General features: G+C 38.6%; 2 protein-coding genes across 4 annotated transcripts; both read right to left on the bottom strand.

The window, feature by feature from the left end:
• Positions 1-1,426: 1,426 nt before the first annotated feature.
• Positions 1,427-7,002, bottom strand: LOC140314086 (uncharacterized). The gene is made up of 11 exons (XM_072392122.1): positions 6,561-7,002; positions 5,647-5,708; positions 4,964-5,066; positions 4,755-4,840; positions 4,554-4,654; positions 4,385-4,455; positions 4,186-4,297; positions 4,018-4,084; positions 3,351-3,468; positions 3,100-3,264; positions 1,427-3,018 (listed from the first exon to the last, which is right to left on the bottom strand). Exons 1-11 carry the CDS (start codon positions 6,912-6,914, stop codon positions 1,729-1,731), a joined length of 2,529 nt encoding a protein of 842 aa, XP_072248223.1. The 5' UTR covers positions 6,915-7,002; the 3' UTR covers positions 1,427-1,728.
• A 2,086-nt stretch (positions 7,003-9,088) lies between these two features.
• On the bottom strand, positions 9,089-15,447 carry LOC140314085 (arfaptin-2-like). 3 transcript variants are annotated; one of them, XM_072392119.1, is made up of 10 exons: positions 15,013-15,447; positions 14,791-14,899; positions 13,998-14,106; positions 13,584-13,646; positions 12,956-13,042; positions 12,724-12,824; positions 11,861-12,082; positions 11,630-11,787; positions 11,369-11,543; positions 9,089-10,293 (listed from the first exon to the last, which is right to left on the bottom strand). In XM_072392119.1, the coding sequence occupies exons 2-10, from the start codon at positions 14,887-14,889 to the stop codon at positions 10,138-10,140; spliced, it is 1,170 nt and encodes a 389-aa protein (XP_072248220.1). In that variant the 5' UTR covers positions 14,890-14,899; positions 15,013-15,447; the 3' UTR covers positions 9,089-10,137. The 3 variants fall into 3 exon arrangements, with proteins under 3 accessions (XP_072248220.1, XP_072248221.1, XP_072248222.1); XM_072392120.1 differs by lacking the exon at positions 13,584-13,646 and having other exon boundaries at positions 15,013-15,445; XM_072392121.1 differs by lacking the exons at positions 12,956-13,042; positions 13,584-13,646 and having other exon boundaries at positions 15,013-15,444.
• Positions 15,448-19,777: the final 4,330 nt, after the last annotated feature.

The following is a 19,777-nucleotide window of genomic DNA, read 5'->3' as shown; positions in this document are numbered from 1 at the left end:
AAAAACAAATATCAGAGGATGTCCAACGATCAAATAAAGGACATGTGTTTAATTTTTTCAAAAGGATGAAATAACAATAAAATGACATAAAATTAGTATTATCACACACCAAACTGAAGAGGCTTCGCACATAATAAAGTAAGGCTATAAGCTGAAATGATTATATAATAACACGACAGTTCAATACATTCATTGCGACTTTCTTTTTATCAAACTGTCTGTAGTCTCGGACTTAACAGCAGAAAAAACTAACTTAATAAAACATGTGTTTGAGCGAAATGAGGAGAGTAACTCTTCTGTCTATTCTTGAACCTCAATTTAATAATCTGAAATTTAGTGAGAGGACACGGTGTTCAAATTGAGTTGACATATTCCAAAACAAACTCATCCTAGGGGGAGCAGGTGGGAATTTTGAATGATCACTGTGTTCAAAGCATATTGGTAGTAGCAGTTTAAATGTGTGCATATTTCTTTGTAGATACAAATACAAAATAGTGTGGCCAGCACAGCACAGCGATTCAATTATATATGGACAACAACTTTTATTTACAACTATTTATTGATACCATTACAGTGAACAGTTTTGAGACATTTTTCATATTACTATAATTTGAACAGCCATGCAAATTACTTTATAACATTAAAAGCAATCAGACTATCAACCCCAAACATAAACTAATTTTTTACACCTTCATAGTTGCACTTAAGTGGGTTGGCATATTGTAATTCCAGTGCTCCAATATGAATTTCTAAGGGAGGCTAATAGCAGAACAAACTGTATGAATACCTTAATTTAATGGCACAGGCTGCAGGGCTGTTTTTGGCTGCACTGTCGGCTCATACTTTCCACCACAATCAGACACTCAGTGTTGGCCCTTAAACCATGAAAGTCTCCTCTCAAGTCAGTTTGGCGTTAGCACTTTTCACTTCGCCACAGACTGTCCACGGTTCAGTCCTGTTCACATACAGGCAGCCTTTGTCACACTGACCCATTTCAGATCAAAACAATGGCTGAATTCAGCAAGAGCATAAAAGCAACCACAAGCTTCTGCATTTATGATGTGTTTCTGGAGCCACTAGAGATGAAAAGTTAGGAGAATCAGAAGGCAAATATATTCATTCTTATATAAATGAAAATTAGCAATACTGTATAGAAATGTACAGTACAAGCAAATATTCGTGTCTCACAAACAGACCAATATCCTACCACAGTTAGCCTTTTCAATGTTGAAATCTTTCTCTTCGTCAACCTCAGCACCCTCAACACTTCCTCTGTACATTCTGCAATGTTGGGCTTTTTTATCCTGACACAGAACACACCGTAAGCATTTAGTCATTTCTCCAACTAGTGAGGACATTACCACATTATCAACACCTATGAATAGAAAATAAAGACTAAATATCTTACAGCGAGTCTGCCCATCTTTCCACGGATTATCAGCAACATTCACGTCTCCATTTTCAACTTACAGTTAAATATCGCCATCTAGTGGTAAAACATACAAGTAACCTTCAACAACCACTTTCTCAGAACTTTCTTTCACACATTTTCCTTCAAAGAAATCAATTAATCTTCACCCCAATATAACAAGTAGATGCATGTCACTGCTATATTATCATAAATTACTAGTTAAAGTAACAGTAAAGTAAGCTTTAAATTAATACATAATTATTCAATAATTAATTAAATATTAAACAAATAACTCATTCATAAATATGTTTCTAAGACTACACACTAGTATCTGTACCCTTGTGAAGAGTTTCCTTATTGTTCTGCGGTTTGCTCATATCTCCAAGACGTTTAAAAAAACTGGAAAACAACCGAGAAGTCTCAGTCTTAAACCACACGCTCCTCGGGGGAATATTTTCATTATTCCTCTGTGGGTGGCTGCCTGTGCACTCCATTGATTTGTCCCCTTGGTTTTGCTCCAAAGACATTCCATCTAAAACATGAACTGAAGAATCATTTGGTTTAATCTTCTTTTCTGCTGACGGTGTGTTCAGGTCTTGACCATCTGATTTTTTTAAGTTCTGAGAAGCGTCAGTAAAATCAAACACTGGTTTAGAGGCCTTGAGTCCAGCTCCCTCTCCCGGCTGTGCTATTTTGTCATGTGTCACATGATTGGGACTTCTAACTGCCGGCCGAATCCGCAGAGTACCTTCCTTTTCCTTGGTTTTAGGAACTTTGGTAGGTAAAGTATGTCGGCGTCCAAGGTTATGGATTGAGGACGACTGGGTATCGAGCAAAAATCGGACCAAATCCTCATCGGTGGGGTCTCCTGGATACCTTTGAGTTTCCTCATCAAAGGTGAGCTGACGACGCAAGGTGGTCCTTGCAGGAGGAGACTTCTGATTTTCCAGTGTGTAATCCCCAGATGAAACACTACCGCCACGGCTGTTCTGAAATTTCAAAACTTTTTTAGATGTTTCACGCAACTTTTGGGCCTCCTCCACATTATTGTCTTGCAGATCTTCGTTATCATCATCAGTTGTGGCTGAAAAAGATCTGCTTGTGGAAGTAACACTTGTGGTTCTTTTGGCTGGGTGTAGTAAGACTCCAGAGTCCTCTTTTCTGGAAATTTTGATCTCTTCTTGAAGGGAAGTGTCACGTTTTGCATTGTTGTCCTCTGAATGTGACTGGGCTTTCTTTTGAGAAAAGTTCCCTGTGAGTTCAGCTGCTGAATTCCATTCTTTTCTGCATATCTCCTTGGCTCTCAATGTTTCACCACGCTTCTGATTTCCAGTGGGGAGGTTTGTTTGAGAACTGATTTCTGATTGGCTCCCATTAATAGGGCTACCACTTGTGGGACTTCCACGAGTTGATGAGGGCCTCCCAGATTTCCTCCTCAAACCGCCATTGGTAAGGTAGTTCTGCAGTATGCCCTCTAATGCAATGCCATCCATTTCCTTGTCTCTACTGGAGCAGGTAGCTGTGGACCTGCGCTTGGCTGTGTTCTGTGGCTGTAACCTGTCTATGTGTCTCCGTTTCATCTCTGTCATCTCTCTGGCCTTGTTTTCCTGTATGAAAATGACCATGTTAATGGCTCAAGAAGGAACTGTTTCAGCCAAGCTAAGAAACATGTCAGCACATACACTTACCTGCATGGCCCGCAGAAACTTCTCACAGAAAGATTTGAAAATGGAGCAACACTCCTCCAGCCTGAACTTCTTTGAGTCCTCACAGAAGTACTCAGCCACAGAGTCACTTACTGACTGCAGTTCTTCAAGATCAGACTTCATTTCCTCCAAGTAAACCTCAGCTTCCTGATGGGAGCCCATACAAAGATGTATTCATCATTCAATTTCACACAAACTGGACAGTATGCCCCACCTGTAAAAGCACCTCTCACCTTTAAAAACTCATCAATTTGTTCCATCAGGTCTTCTTCTTTCAATGTGTCTGCTTTGGCATCTTGTACTTTCTTCAATTGTCTTTCAAACTCTGCTTCAATGTCACCTATATTTAGTCTAAAAGAATGTTTAAAAAAAAAAAAACATACAATAACGTGTATTTAAACTTAGTTCAGAAATAAGCCAGAATAAATAAGCCAAATGTATGGACCTAACACTGGCATCTGCTAATGTGTGGCTTGTTGACTGCAATTATGGTGTGTACTGCTTGTCGTGACTTTGCCCTGAAACTGGCAAGATAAATCTACATTTAATCTTTTTAGTAAAGTGTTTATTTATATAAGCACTGAACAGTTATTGGTTCAGTAATGGTTCAACAGGCTAAAAAGACATTTGAAACCTTTTTTTCTTTAGAGCAAGGCTCTTTTTATGTGACAGGTTATGATAAAGGTTTAATGACACATGGATGAATGAAATTCAAAGATAGTGTGATGAAGAGTGGAAATACATTCGATTCATTCTTACAAAGCATAATCAATTTCCCTGGCATTATAGGGAAAATAAATGTTTTAAAAATCAGCTATCAGCCAATGGCCAAATTACTACTTTTGACAGTCAGAGCATCCTTCAATATGCCACATATGTTAAAAAAAGAAAACTGTTTACCTTGCTGCAGCTTCAATGTTTTTGAGTTGTTCTGGAAATTTAAGCAGCGCTACATCTGCCTTCTGTGCTTGCTGTGGTAAACATAACTTTGTATTAGAAAACAGAATTTTCCAATATATATATATAAAAAAATCTAAATTGCAATTGAATAAAAGTACTAAAGGCCACTTGCCATCACAACATAATGCATTAGATTCATTCCAGGTTTGTTTGCTTTGGTATCCACTAACTTCAGCAGGGAGGCCATTCGGAAGCCAATTGCACTGCCTGCATAGCCACCCTATGATCAAATAAATACTTTGAGATCAAAGATGCACAAATACAAAGGAAAACCATCCAACACCTCAGCATCACGTCATACACTCACAGCATTCATGTAGTTTCCAGTCTTCAGCACCAAGCGAATAACAGAATGAAGGTTATCACACTCTAACAACTCTAAAAGAAGACATATGGTGTTAGCAACAAAGTTAAATAGCTTAACAACTCTGTGTAATCAGTCAAATGTATTGTTAAAATAAAAAAAACAACCATACCCATTCCAGCATCTGTCAGAGTCTGAATATATTGTTTCATTTCGTCCATAAGTGGGAAAAATTCCTCTTTCAGCACCAAGCAGTTCAGACGCTCTTCATAACTGACAAACACCAAGCAAACCACTTCTCACATCAGTAAACCACATTAATGTGATTAACAATTAACACATTGAAATATGCAATTACATTCAGAATATTTACCTATGAATCTTGACAAGCATTAGCATAAAAAGATCTGCTTCAGGAAGAGCAGATGGGTCGCCTTTAAACCTAACCAGCTGCTTCACCTGCATTCATGGAAAATAAAGCCCACAAATCATGAAACCAAACTGTGTCTGTATAAATCAAAAGCAATAATGCTGTAATATTTGCATGATTCAAAGAAAAAAATTTGAATCTAGCTTAAATACCTCCCCTTCATCTGGCAGCAACCGGCACAACTCTCGCAGTTTTCCGGTACCGAAACTGAGACCACGTCCTGATTTAATGTCCTCAATCATATCTTTGACAGGCCTGTGGATGAAGGTGGAGAGAGAAGAGATCCAGTCCTGCAGTCATCACCATCACAATGCTTTTTTGCTTCTGTTGAGCTGTATGTCTGTTAATCCCATAGCTTTACATGCTTGGGCTGCTGACATCTACATACAAGCTTCAACCTGTTCAAACTACTTCACAACGCTCATGTTTTCAATCCACACCGAGACACAAAAGATTCAACATCTTTTGACCAGCAGGAGATAGGTTAACATTTGCATACTCTATGCTAAGTTTGAGCTGCTGGTGACATGTCTGTCAGTTTGATTTACAATGTTATTCTTCCATTTCCCGTTTGATCTGCCGTGCTTGCAAAACAGCCTTGAACAATACAATAACAATAACTCTCAGTCGCTCTTCTGAGATGAAAACCACAGGGAGGTCACCTCTTGGCAATGAAACATTGTAGATCAGGCCGGTCTTGACATGCTGGCTTTAAAGAGTTTGTGAGGGTAATGCAGGGCATGTTGCAGACACATCTAACTGCCTGATCCGGTGTTGTTTTACACTGGCACTGTGCAAAGTCAATTACACTTCAACAGTACTAACACTGACTCACCGCTTGAATTGCTTCAGGAAAATTCCGATGTTCATGCTCCTCTTGGAGCTGAGGATAGAAACCTGGGAATAGAAATAGAGAGAGTCCTGACTATAATCAGCTTGTCAGTTGTTACGATAATTATTTCACTAATAATTGGTTTGAAAAGTATCCTTTTGCATCAAAGTAGCCTCAACTTTTCAAATGAGAGAGTTGATTCCAAAGGTTAAAGTTTCTTTGAGTTGATTGTATTGAACAGTCTGAGCAAAGATACTATATTGTATCAGCAACACATTTTCTTAGTGCCTCTTTATCAAGAAGGTACATTCTTAGGTCAAAGTAAACGTTTATGAACATATTTCAGCCGTGTTTTCTTTGATTGATCTACAGTCTTTTAAATAAATGCTGTCGACTAAATTCAATAGCATAAATGCAAAAGAGGGCTACTATACAGACTACTGTTCTGTGAGGACAGAATTATGCCTTCCCTTAGCAAACAAATATGAATAATAGTTAGACTCCACCCTTAAATTGAGTCATTCAACATCAATATGAAATGTTTCTAATACAGTCATGATGTTGTTCTTCTTACAGTTTGGTAATGAATTTACATTTTACTATCGACTCTTGGGAACAGTCTCTAAAACATATTCCTTTTCCCTAAGTTAATCCCTTGTGTCGAATAGACTGAGGAGCTAAACCAAGGAAAGCCATATCCAGTTGAAAGTTTGCTGCAATAGTGGTTGTACAATCAAGGATGTTTCCTATTTATCTCAAATGCATGCCTGGAGAAAAGAAAAAAGAAAAAATCAATCCAGGTCAAAGGAACATGTCTCCATGCTGCAAAGACTGCCAAACATTTCAATCTATTGCTACGAATGCTTGGGGTTGGAGTTTCACTGGTGAAGAGTGACACTATGTCTGGTTGTACTCACCATTTCCCCTCCTGTGGCAGAAGTTGGCAGCCCCCTCACACTTGAGCGGTTCAGGGCCTTGTGATGTTGCTGACCCTGGTTGTGGCTAAATAATTCCTCCATGTGATCGGTGTCCAGCTCATATTCTCCATCAGGCTTATCTGCTGTCCAGATGTTGTGCTTTCCTATCACACTGTGTTTGGGAAGGGTTTCCCAGTTGAAATTGCGCATCCTGGAGAGCCGGCGGGTTCCCTTACCAATGAGGCCTGGTCCATGGTGGGATGAGGGAAGTCCAGGGGCTGGAGGTGGAGGTGGTGGTGGTGGCGGTGGAGGTGGAGGTGGAGGTGGTGGAACGGGAGGGCCTCCTGCGTGCATCTTTTAATACGAAAGATCTCAACAGACTTGGAAATGACTCATAATCCTTTTCTCACATATAGGCAGGATGCAAGCTTGTACAGAGTTTGCAGTGTTTCTTCGTTCTTTAGGACTGTGGTGCAGCTGTAGGTCCCGAAGTGATTTGTCCAAAATGTTGTCAGTTAGGAGAATAAATTCAAACTGAAAGAAAGAGAAAAAGGTGGAGACACAGGTTTACCAGTGTTTAGATATAGATATAGAAAACACTTCTCAACAGTGTGGAATTTATTTTCAAGAGAGCCATAATATCCTCATTAACAGTTTCCGGTACCTATAAAAAACATTACGTCTTTAAGTAGAAGCAATCCACCATAAAAATCCCAATACAGAGGTCACTCTGTTATCTATCTGTATTACTCACAAGTTGCTACTTGTGGAAGACAAAAAAGGAATGTCTCGAAACACGTGACAAGGCTTTTTAAAAGACTATCTTAAAAGTTTTTCCAATAGAAAAGTCTAAATCCCATCTTGAATATCCATGGTATTTTTCTCTACACAATGCCAAACTTATCCACGTTTATCTACAAACGATTAAAACAAAGTTTCGTTTTGTAATACCATTATTTTCAGATAGATCGGGCGAACACCTTACTTTTTACTTGGTCAGCAGCGGTTCCATGATCGTGTTTCCTTCCATTTGTTTCTTCTCTTTTGGTCCTCTTGTCGAAACTTATAACATACGGAATTACATCAACCTGGATATCGCAAGCAAAGAGTGTCGAAATTACCTGCGCGTTTGACGACACGCCCAAGTAAATCCCATATTTCCATGGTAGAGCACACCTTCCCACTGGGAGGAACTCCGGCATTTATACGGACGCTATGTTTTCCGTCTGTGGCCGCGCTGTGTTTGTTGTCCAGCTGTCAGCGGTTGTGTCAGCTGTCCACTGGATTTACAGACTGGCGGATAAATGTCCTAACTGATAGGGAGTATTGATTTCTTGAATGTCTAAGCATTTACCACCAGCCCATCTGAACTAAATAATAGGTTACAATTAAGAGAGCACGCCATAATGTAGCAAGTGAATTAGATTGTACACATTTACTTTTTTCTTTTCTTTTCTTTCTCTATGCTGCATACTGTGACTTGCACAAATCATTTATCTTTCTTGAAACATTGAAAGACACCCCAGAAAAATAGTTTAGAATAGTAGTCTATTCTGCAGTAGCTTTATACGAACTGACAATGAGGGGACCTCCCACTAGTTTTAATATTATCTTTCTGTTAATATAAAACTTATGCGTTGGAGTCAAGTATTCATTTACAGCCCAGTTTATATTCCTAGTGTTCAAATATTCAGGTTCTCTACCTTTTGAATAGATGTGTTGAGAGATTATTTTCAAAACCCAGTTTACAGGCCACTTGGAAGAAAAGATGGAAAAGGAAATCAACATAGAAAATATTTGTCATTGAATTTGTCACATACCTGTTTCGATAAGTTTTACAAACTGTACACACCTTTACAGAGATCCAGCATGTTTAGGCAAGTAGCTGCCACATCTTAAACTGAGTAGTCATAGAGTGTAACACAGAAGCTGAAAAACATACCCTGCTGAATATATCAAAAATTTATAAGCTAGATTTCATGCGTACCCAAACTACACAAATCAGTCTTTGGTTTTGTGGCATAGATACTATGTACATGCCTTCAACCTAATCAAACACACCTTAAAATGATGTATTCAGACAATCACTTTATTTCAATACAGGGTCTATATAGGTAACATCTACAACTTTGTTCTTTTATAGTGTTAAAAGTTATTCCTTCACATCAGAGATTAGTAACCACTGCCAAAGTAACTGAGTAAACTAAACTGTGCGATTTTACAGTCAAGCTCTTATCTCCAGACTGTGTGCAGAACTTTATTATGCAGCACTGTTAGTGGATTTAGTTTTGCTGAAGTTTTACCAGCAGTGATAAAATCATATAAACAGCATGCAGTGATCAAAGCGATTCAGTGTAACCTGGTGCAGCAACTTGATAGAGTTGAAAGATATTTCAAGTAAAAGTAATTATAGAAAATAATGATTCTTGGAAATGATGCTATAGAAATATTTGTATCATCATGTACATAATTAACATATTACACATACTGGGAGTTGAGAGTAACAGACCTTTGTCAACCAACCAGGAAGGTGAAACAAAACATCCAGCACTTTATTGGAAATGCAGATCATGATATACACAATAAGTTGACCACAACCTTGAAGGAAATCTCAGTAACATACAATGTTATGTAACAGACAAAGATAAATAACTCAAAATAAAAAACTCAAAAAAGCGGCATTTGTAACGTCACCTAGAGTGCACGTGCCATTGAAATTTCACGAATAAGTCTCAAAGGATGTTCATGATTGCACACTGGCACCTTCTGTAGCATAATTAATTATACAAAGAGTAGCTATGTACATTTTGATTTGGATTTATTAATAACAGCAAAGATCTTTGCATTTAGTACTAAAACATCCAACATATGCATTGATGCTGATAACTGCAGAACATAAAAAAATCTCCATATGTGAATGTTAGAGAGGTGCTAAATGTTTACAACATAGAGTACCAACATTTAGAGGATCAAAGTTCTAAATGTATATTAGGTTAGAGAAAATTGCTATTTCTCCTATATTTGTATCTTTATTTAAATGTCATCCGTAGATTGACCATTCAGGTCGCTGTTCTACAAAGTGACAAAAGAAAAAGTAGATTAATCTGGTAAATTATGCCATAACCTGATATCTTTGACTTACAATCTTTAAAAAGCTGAGGAATGTGTTTCAGAAAGAGTATCCCACTTATTTGCTAATCCAATTTGTGGAATTCATCCGCTCTAATAGACACTGAAATATTGTATATCTTTAGATAAGGTTAGAAAAAAAAAAACAATGCATCTGCAGAACTGCCAAGAGGAATAGCACTAGACCACAAGGATGTACATAAATAAGTGATATATGTGTGTAAACGATTGTTCTAACTATAAAGAATAACAACAAAAAAAAAACGTTAACAAAAACAATTATCTCATCTATGTAATAAATGATACTGAAAAACGTTACAAAAGAGATATCTGTGGCTGCTATCGATCCTACATTATACTCCTTAAAGCATTTAACTGCTGTCCATCTAACCACAATGTCACCTTTTTCTCTGATCAGAGGGTCACACAGCTGAACTCTGGGTGCTCACTACTGCTCCTCCAGCCAGGATGGTTTGTCTGATCCCGGGGGCTTTAACTTTACATTGAACTGTATTAGAGTTTGTTCCAACTGCTGCTGGTTGCCAGCAAAGTAAGCTGAGATTGCATTATGGAAGAGAAGAAGCTGCTTGTGCATCACCTTCACCTAGAGGGAAAAAAAAGGGAGAGGGGGGGAATCCTTTCATTGCAAATACAATTTAAAGTGTTCAAGGAAAAGCACAGCCTACAGCAATCAGTTCATTCAGGAGGTGTTCAAAATACTTTCCTGAGAACTGACTTAATGACTTGAACCTTCCTCGAATATGTAGTCTGAAGCAGACTTTTAAAGAATTCTGTGAATATCCTACAAATGAATGTCTTTACCTTCAATAGGTCTCATTTATATGGAAAAATTATTCTTTCTAATCAGCAACAAACGTATGGTTGTAGCTGCATGAAGTCTGCCTCCTTCCTTTTGTTTGCTCAGCCAGAAAAACAGAATGATGGCAAAAACACTGTCCAGGAATCTCCTCACTTTCCTTCTATATTATTCATCTCTAAGCAATCAAAGCACCATTCCAATAAATCAGTATGTGTGATGAAGCCATGAGCTTGGAAGTTCCATGAAATCCAAACAGAAGTCACAACATGTTTTGATACATTTCCCGATCCAAAATGATTAACATATGACAGTTTCCAGTGAAAACTGAAAAGCACTGGTTTACTGCCAAACTTGAAACCTTAAATCCTTTTCCACCTCAGACCACACCCGGCGTCAATGATGCATGAGCTTGGGTGTTGTCATATTTGTGCTGCTCTGTACATGTGTAACCACATCCAACTGTGTTGTCATGGGGTGATCACATGGTGGCAAGTTAGCAGGGTTTCAAAGCAATAACACTTCTTCATTAGTACTTCAATGATCCCTAAAAGAATGACATCAGAAGGGTTTCTTTTCTAACAAAGCTTTTGTATCTTATTTTTTTATCTTTGTGATCTTATTGGAAGTTTGTGTGTCTGATAGGCAGCGACAATGTAAAGGAAAAATCTCCAACCGTTTGCGTTTTTTAAAAATATCATAAATAAGCTCATTTACACAGTATAATAATCAGCAATTTTCAGGCAACTGTAAACACGTAAAGTGAAAATTGTATATTACTGTTGCCATGGTCATTACATCACATATGCTCAACAAAAATAAAAGATTTCAAAGAAAATGCAGTAATTTGTAAAAAACAAACCTTATTTTCTTCCAGGAATTTAAGCTTGATGGTGACATCACTACGAAGCCTTTCATATTTATCTCTGTGGATCTGGTAGTCTTGTTGAGCCATCTCAATGCGAACCATTGTAGCTGCGTCCCTCGGACCCAAGCTCATCTCCTCCAGATCAGAACGGTAGGCATCAAACTCAAGCCTGCATGACACAGCGGAAGAAGAATGAGCCATTTTCCAGTCGATCAACCTAGTAAGGCTTCTATACAAGATGTCAGGGTGTGTTACCTTGCGTTTTCATACAGCTTAATGGTCATCAAAGTGTCCTCCATTGTTTTATTAACCAGTGTGTTCACACTGGACACAAAGAAGTTGATGGCACCAAGCAGGGCTTCGCCATTCTTACACAGCAACTTTTGTGTTTCTGCATTATACCCAAACTCATCCTGCAGAAAAACATTCATGTTTTACATGGAAATTTCAAATCAAACCACAATGAGATCTTTGCTAATAGTATACCTGCAACTCTGGGGACTTCTGGCTCAGATCGGTGAATGTGTCTCCCAGAGCCTGTTGCGTCTGCACCATGTTTTGAAAATGTGTGATGAGTGCAGTTGCCAGTCTTAGGATGTTTTCGTACTTGCTCTTAGTGTCTCTCAACACATCAATCTGAGCCTCAAGTTCCAGGTCTACGGTCCGTGAGCCTCTGCCAAACTTCTCTGAGAATATCTGCTTTGTACACTGAAAAGTGCATGAAGAGATTACATTACGCACAGTACAAAGTGTAACAAATCGAGCCAGAATGTGACATGTCAGTATTGTTTATTTTTATTTTTCCATTTTAACCACCATCTATTTTTTGGGAGCATATTAGCTAAGCTTGATGTTTATGGCAAAACTCTATAAAACTTCATTAAAAACTTTTTGAGGTGTTTCTTTTCATCAAAAAAAGAAAACTTGATGCTTATTAGGACAAATGAAACTGCCCACAGCAAATCAGCGCTGACACTGGAAACATATAACTCACATGACTGATCACATGAACAATCAGCTGTTTCTGCCTCCAGAGCATCAACATGGCCGACACTGCTTAATGAAAGCATAATCAAATTATTTACATTTTTCTCTGGCAAATGTCCCATGCTACTTGTTTTGTTTTAGTTCTTTCCACAAGGTTTATCTGTTAGCCATGACTCTGCTCATTACACCCATTGAGCATGAAGCCTCCCTCTGACGGTGTTATGTTGCCAATGTTTAGCAACGGAAATTTTTTGGAAACATAGCTAAGGAAGTAAATGTAATCTATGTTGTAGCAGTAAACAAGTATTATACATTGTAAATCCTCCATTAAAAACAAAGCATCGACATGCACTCTGCAATACCTTGTATGTGTTAATGCCCCATTTCTTTACGCTGTCCAGTTTCTCCACAGCCACACCTCGAGAAACTTCTTCAGTTGAACCAGAGTTATGGTTCATAGACCCTACAGGAAAAAATATTTAAATAATTAAGAATGAATCATTATTCTCTCAAAGAGTTAAAGGGGATGATTTATTGCATTGATAATGACAAGAGGTGATGACAGAATGGACATGGTGATGAGCTTGATTATACCTGTGTGCTGGTCTGTGTGATGGGCAAGTCGACTGGCTGTAGACTGACTGTTAGGCAAGTTAACACCCCTGGATTTCATGCGAATGTCTGAAATGAGCATGGTTGTGGTGAAGAGCGAGAATGAAAATACGGCATATAAAATGAGTGAGCAAAAATATATGCAGAGGAGCTTGGCAGTGAATTATGTAAATGGGCGACACAGAATGTAGACTGAAAAGAAAATGTTAGGGTTTGAGACACACAATATGTAAGGAACTGGGGTTAAAAAGGTTTTAAAGATAATAATCCACAGTGCAGGTTTCTCATGCAGGATGAAAAGATGCAAAAACAGATGAAAATGGACATCAATGGATCAAAAGGGAGCACCAAGTAATGACAAAAGTGTCGTATAGCGGATATTACAGCACAGAGGAGGACATTCTCATAGGACACCGCAACGCATTTCAAGTAACAGCCTTGTAATATCACGTTAGTGCATCCCTTAGTTTTAAAATGCCAAGACATTCGTTTGTTGCTGAAGTTGTGAGTTGAGTAAGTACAGGCAAGACTGCATAGTGCAACTCCTAGTCAAGCAATACCAAAACCTTTTATAGGAAGGGCAAAAAAAATCATCAGATTACGCAGCCACCTGGTCCTGATGCAGGGGCTTGTCTTCTGTCCAGATACTCAGGGTTGAAGCGAACTGCAGGCCCTATGGAATATGATGTTTGTAATATAAACCAGTAGCCTACAGGTCAACAGCTCCCTAGTGACACATTAAAATACAAGGAGCGGTTCTTGCTTTGCTGTGGGATCTTAAAAGGTGCTTTAAGTATTGACCTCTATCAATTACTAAAGGATTGCAGCAACACTGACAGATCTCTGGCACAGCTCATGGCAGCCTATATCTGACAATCGACAGAGAGTGAAAACAGAGAGTGAACAGTATGCTGCTTAAAGACATATCAGTCAGCAGAATGACTGTAGGGAACAGATGCATCCAGATATTCATTTTGAAAAAGCAGCTCTCTCAAACAGTGAGACCTGTAAAGGATGGCAGTACCTTTGATGGTGCTGGTAGGAATGATGCCCCCTGCAGGTCCTCCATAACCTCCTGAGACAATGCTGGTTTCATTCAGATTGGGTCCAGACACCATCACCTGCTGTAGATCCTGATGGATTTGTGAAAAAATGTATCAGCATAAATGTACTTAACCTCATATTGTTTTTATTATTACCATTATTTGAAATGCACAATTTGAAACCATCAGTCCAACTGAAAAAAAAGAAGATTATTCCAATAATTAAGAATTTCTGGTAGAAACATAAAGACACCGTGCAGCTTTCACCATATTTTTGCAATCTGTAACATTATAATTTAAGTTGCCCTGCACACAGGTGACACATTTAGGCCTTGCCTTGACTAAGAGCAAATTTATTATTCATTTAGAGGAGAATTATTCAGTGTTAATTCTGAGACGTATTACTGTCATATTAGGTTATATAAGCCTTCTGAACCCTGTTGGGGTGTACCACAATTAGACATATTGGCAATAGCATTGTCAATATCACTGACAGCTTCCATGGCATAAGACAAAAGAGCTGAATCAACCTTTCACAATTCATATAACAATTAGTTATTCTTCATGTCCTCATCCATTTGTAGCTATGAAAGGTGATGATAAAGGTAGTATTGCTGCAGGCCTTAGCAAGGTTAGGTAACATTTGGCCTTTGCAGCTTTAGCCCAGCACATATATCCAGGTGAAATAAAAGAATATCCCAAACTGAACACAAAATGGTATCATGTGTCTACCGTAACGATGTTGTCAGTGAGGTGAAAGAAAGCGTGACTGACCTGCTCCAGGCTGTCATCCTCTGTGAGAGTCCCTGTATCTCCATTGCTGTTAATGGGGATCTCCATGGTAGCAGCCTTGCTCATGATACTGTCTGCCATAATAAAATCTCTGCAAAACAGGGACAGTAGCAAGATGGTAAAAACGTTTGTACTCTGACGATAATCTTAATCATGCAGCTTTTCAATCCACTTCACATCAAAACAAAATAGCAGCTTGCTTACTGATGCTAACGTGGCTGACTAATAGCAGCGGTGCTGATGTGGCTGGTTGCTGCTAGCTTCCAATCCTCAGCACTCTATTAGAACCAAGTCCAGTCGCTCGACAGACAAACTGCACAGGCAGAAGACTTGATATGTAAAATCAATTCAGCAGGGAGCAACCATTGTTTTCAACTTACTATTCCATGCAAGTACATGATTATGTATCTAAATCGTTCACATGATTATCTGGCTGCTGGCATTTAATTCAGACAGAAAATCCCTGCATCTAGACCGTTGATAGTAGAACTTCGAAATAAAAGTTTGCTTGGTTTTCATCTGAATGCACACCACATAGTTGAAATTTGAAAGCAAAGCGTTTTTCAGTAAAACTTGAACTTTGTGTTGTAAAGTACGCTATGTGCTACAAAGGAGAAGCTGGAGGCCATACAGTAAATAGGCGCTCTTACTCTGAAGTGTAATACCTTTAGCATAGCGTCATCTTGAAGCTTCCTCCCCCGCACCACCTTCCACGTAGTGCAGTGCTGACGTAGCTTTATCGCTCATATGCAGTACTGTCAGCCACCTGAAGATGTCACCCGCAGTTCATGGATTGTTACATCTGATGAGCACTTTCTTTAGGGCCTAACTCTTGGTTAGTATTACCTTTCTAAGAAAACCTTACATTTTGACATCAATATTTGAAATGGCTGCAGCCTAAAAGCAGTTAGAGTAAAAGGAATACTGTCAATGAGGAAAAGGTGAGTGTGAGCGAAAGCTCAGTAACTAGCTCAAATCCTGGCTGGCGTCTTTCTATGTAGAGTTTGCCTGTTATCCCCTTGCGTGTGCAGGCTCTCTCTGGGTACTCCAGCTTCCTCCCACTGTCCAAAAACATGCATGTTGGGTTAGGTTAATTGATTCCTATATTGACCTCAGGCGTAAGTGTCAGTGAGCATGGTTATTTGTCTCCGTGTTACCCCATGATGGACTGGTTCCATGGACCAGTTCAGTGGGTACTGTGCCAGTGGCCCAATGGCAGCTGGGATTGACTCCAGCCCCCCTGTGACCCTGAACTAGACTAAGTGGGTATTGAAAGTGGAAGGAATGGATGGATGGACATCACTGATGACTGATGACACCTCTGTGTGGTGGTGTCTTGGATTACTCAACTGCTAGTGGACAGTGGATTTTCAACACATTTGTACAGTTTCTTGTTTTCATTTTCTCAATTCATGCACACAGCTATGAACAAACCTGATCAAAGTGATGATCTTTTATCACATAAAAACAACTGGAAAACAAGTGAAATAAGAATTAGTAAAATATCTTTCAATCACATCTTGATTTTGGCTTCAGTGTTTGAGTAGCCAAGATCTGATATTCATATCTATTAGTTCAATTTATTATTGGTGGCCAGAAATCATTAGTTCGGGACAAAAAAAAATCATTATGTCACTGGACCATATTGCATTAAAATGGCAGCTGCATTTTAACGGTTGCACTGATTACATTATATTCTGAAATGATGATGTCTAAATACAGTCATTTCTTTTCAGTTGTGACGGGTCTGAAGATAGATCTCATTTAGTAAACTGACCCCACTTCAAATGTTTTGCCCCATTTGTTTCAGTCAGGGATGGAAGGAAATTGCCTGTGTTCTCCAAATGGTAACCTCAATCTGTAATTACTCAAGCTCTAAACAGAGAGCAATCTCTCACACACAATCACACAAATATAATGTGTTATGCTTAGTTCTCACTGATGTGTTGATTACCCAAAAGTCGCACACTTTCCAAACATAAAAAAAAAACTGTTCGGAAACTACATTTTTAAGGGTTTGATACAAACTGAATTTTGACAACTATATTCGCAAGATCATGGCCATGGCCATGGCTAAAGATGAAGCTGCTTCATTCTTGTTTCCGCCCTGATCAACAATAGTAAACACACTGATTTTTTCTTAGCATTATGTTCTGTACTGGACTAGTACTGTATACCACATCAGAAATGTAGAGCATGTACCACATAAAATCCATTGACAGGTGAGTGCATTTCATTGATCATCTTGCTATAGTGCGCTGTTATTCTTGGAAACTTTGGGTCATTCATTCATGTGATTGCCACATACTTATTACTAATGCATACCCCCGTTTCCAACCCCTCCTCAAAAGTAAGAGAGATTGCAAAAACTCTATGGAACATGGTCACATTAGGCCTACATTTAGTCAACCTGCCCTAAGCTGTCCTCAAAGTGGGCATGATGCCACCATTCTTATGTGAGCCATAAATAAATACTAAACAAAGCTATAGCTTTGTAAAAAAAAAAAAAAAAAAAAAAAAAAAAAAGAGAGAGACTTTCAATCAATTTCAGTTTGCATTAGTGTGATAATGATCTAAGCTTGGGGCGAAACACATGAACAAGTGATATAAACTCCTCCAGTCAAAGTGTGTGTTGGCCAACATGACATTTCTGCATGGTTAAAGCTGAACAGACGTGAACTCAGACCAGAGGCAGCCTCACAATCAAGGAAACATGCCTGAATTCATCCATTCTGCTGCTTCACATACATAAATTTGAGATACAGCAGTAATTGTAAAAGAAAAATGCTATGTGAACACATGTTAAACCTGAATAAAGAGTTAAAAAATAATATTGATTGTAAATTGCTAATAAAAAACCTTATTTCAGTCTTACTTGATGCATGGGCTGATTCGCCCATTGATGAATCAGCCTACATGGCTGATCTGGTTTATGTTGAAGTGTATGTATGTCCATCATCAGTACTTTTCATAAATGCAAAAGTCTTAACACTTTTTGCTGAGAGTGGGCCCCATCAAAAGTGTAAATCTCTTCTAATCTGGCAAAAACTACATGTGACAAAAGAAAGTATTTGTCTCTTTAATGGAAGTTGATATATGTTTCATGGTCTAATTCACTGCCAGTGAATAATGTGTTTTCACAGGAGGCGAGAATGAAAATCATAGAAGTTTAGGAACTGTCACAAAGCTAAATGTTTTTGTTGTTTGCCAACTTTTTTTTTTACAGCTCGTAAGTGTATAATTGAAAGAGTATGGTTTGATTTACCATTTGAGGAGAGTGACTGACTCAACATCCTTTAGTGCAGGTACCTTTGACCTCCGCATTATTCATGGGCCACAAACAGCCTTCTGTTGCTGGGACTTGAATGTTGAAACTAATGTTGTTTTGGTTTTTGGTGAGGAAATAAGGGAAATTATGTGCAGCAGTTATATACTTGTATTGCACAAGATTGCAAGTTGGCTAAGTTGCAATTAAGATTCATTAAGGCAGAGTTTAATCACAAGTTCTCTCACGATTCAGCATGTTAATGTGATAAACATCACAGATGTTGTTTCGTGACAGTTTCCTTTTTTTTATACTAACAAGGCAGTGGTTGGGGATGTATACTATTTCTCAGACTCTCTTCGTTCTGAGCCCTGAATAGAAATGTCATGACACCAATTCTCACGCAGGAAAATGTAAATTTAGTGTCGCCTATAAATTTAGAACAAGGCCAAATTAAATTTTAAACGTCTCAGGCGAGGTCTCCATTGAGACTGCACCACTTGTCACAAAGGCAGTGTAAGCCTGTGTGGGGAGCGTGAGACCAAAACGTACCCCTCCCCCTGTCATTTTAGAGAATAGTTCATCTTGTATTTTAATGATCATTAAGCATGCTTCCAGATGTTGGGAGGGAACTTCATCCTCACACAGTTCCCTGTGCTCTGCAGCAGAAAACAAGAGTCTGGAATGAAATAGTGGGATTGAGAAAAACAACAAAACGCACAACTGCCTGCGTCAGCGCTCCAATGGAAATACAAATTTTGCTCAATTTGTACATGAGAACATATGGAAGTATTTTTTTAAGGTGTCTTTAATGTGCCAATGCAATCAGTCTCTTTGTCCAACTGGTGATTCAATCAATAGAAGCAGTAATTAATCATGATTCATCTTTGGATGTTGTGAGTATCAGAATGTATACAAATACAACACAATATCAAGAACAATACACATTTGTAAGTTATACATCCTCATAAGTTTCCGTCAGGAGAAGCATTTGTTACAAAGATAGCACAGGTGTTTGTGAAATAATGTGTGGTTCAGAAGCATATATCTGCTTTCTAATGGCAAAAAATTACTTTGACTGACAACGTTTTCACATGACACAGAGACTCTTTGTCCCATCTTCTGTGATTCTACTGTTTTTGAAGGTGTTCATTTGAGAATAAACACAGAGCTGTCAAGAGCATATCTTTAAATATTATTTATTTAAGCTAAGTCCCAAACAACAGTGGGAAGTAATAACTTAAAACACAAAATGATCAACAAACACAAATGACACCTAATCATTTAGTGTGACAACTGGAGCACTTTTCATTTTAATTTCAAGACAGATTCTAGACTTGCTCCTTTCTGAGCCACCACTGTGGCCATGAGCACAAAGAGCCGGAATACATGGCGTGAGAACCGTGGCACCCATGAAATACAGGCTTTTGCTGCTGCTCTGATGTTTCCAATTAACTTCACCTGCATAATCAGAGGGACAAGCAGTCAGAGGCCGCAAATAAACTGAGGGGGCAATTTAAGAATCGTAAATCCCGCAAGAGATTGTTGGCATTTTCAGTGAAGTGTTAAAGTAGCTGTTATTTGTTTCCATGAACGCTACCTCGACTTGGAGCACAGAAGCTGTGGTCAGGATATGCACGAAAAGCCATGTTTAGTTTGTTGTTTACCTACTTTCTCATGCAATTTTCTGATGCAGGCTTCTAA

This window comes from Leuresthes tenuis, unplaced genomic scaffold (assembly GCF_036924035.1).
Source record: "Leuresthes tenuis unplaced genomic scaffold, fLeuTen1.0.hap1 SCAF_9, whole genome shotgun sequence".
Lineage (NCBI taxonomy): Eukaryota > Metazoa > Chordata > Actinopteri > Atheriniformes > Atherinopsidae > Leuresthes > Leuresthes tenuis.
This window is presented reverse-complemented; position numbering and strand designations above follow the sequence as displayed.

What these genes read in the sequence shown, in the direction of transcription:
- LOC140314086 (XM_072392122.1), bottom strand. Translation starts at nt 6,914, where the DNA reads ATGCACGCAGGAGGCCCTCCCGTTCCACCACCTCCACCTCCACCTCCA. An exon ending in CTGGAAACTACATGAATGCT is followed by an intron (nt 4,298 to 4,384) that starts GTGAGTGTATGA and finishes ATTTGATCATAG; the next exon opens with GGTGGCTATGCAGGCAGTGC. An exon ending in AGTTTCTGCGGGCCATGCAG is followed by an intron (nt 3,019 to 3,099) that starts GTAAGTGTATGT and finishes ATTTTCATACAG; the next exon opens with GAAAACAAGGCCAGAGAGAT.
- LOC140314085 (XM_072392119.1), bottom strand. Translation starts at nt 14,889, where the DNA reads ATGGCAGACAGTATCATGAGCAAGGCTGCTACCATGGAGATCCCCATT. An exon ending in AGGATGACAGCCTGGAGCAG is followed by an intron (nt 14,107 to 14,790) that starts GTCAGTCACGCT and finishes CAAATCCATCAG; the next exon opens with GATCTACAGCAGGTGATGGT. An exon ending in AATTCCTGGAAGAAAATAAG is followed by an intron (nt 10,294 to 11,368) that starts GTTTGTTTTTTA and finishes TTTTCCCTCTAG; the next exon opens with GTGAAGGTGATGCACAAGCA.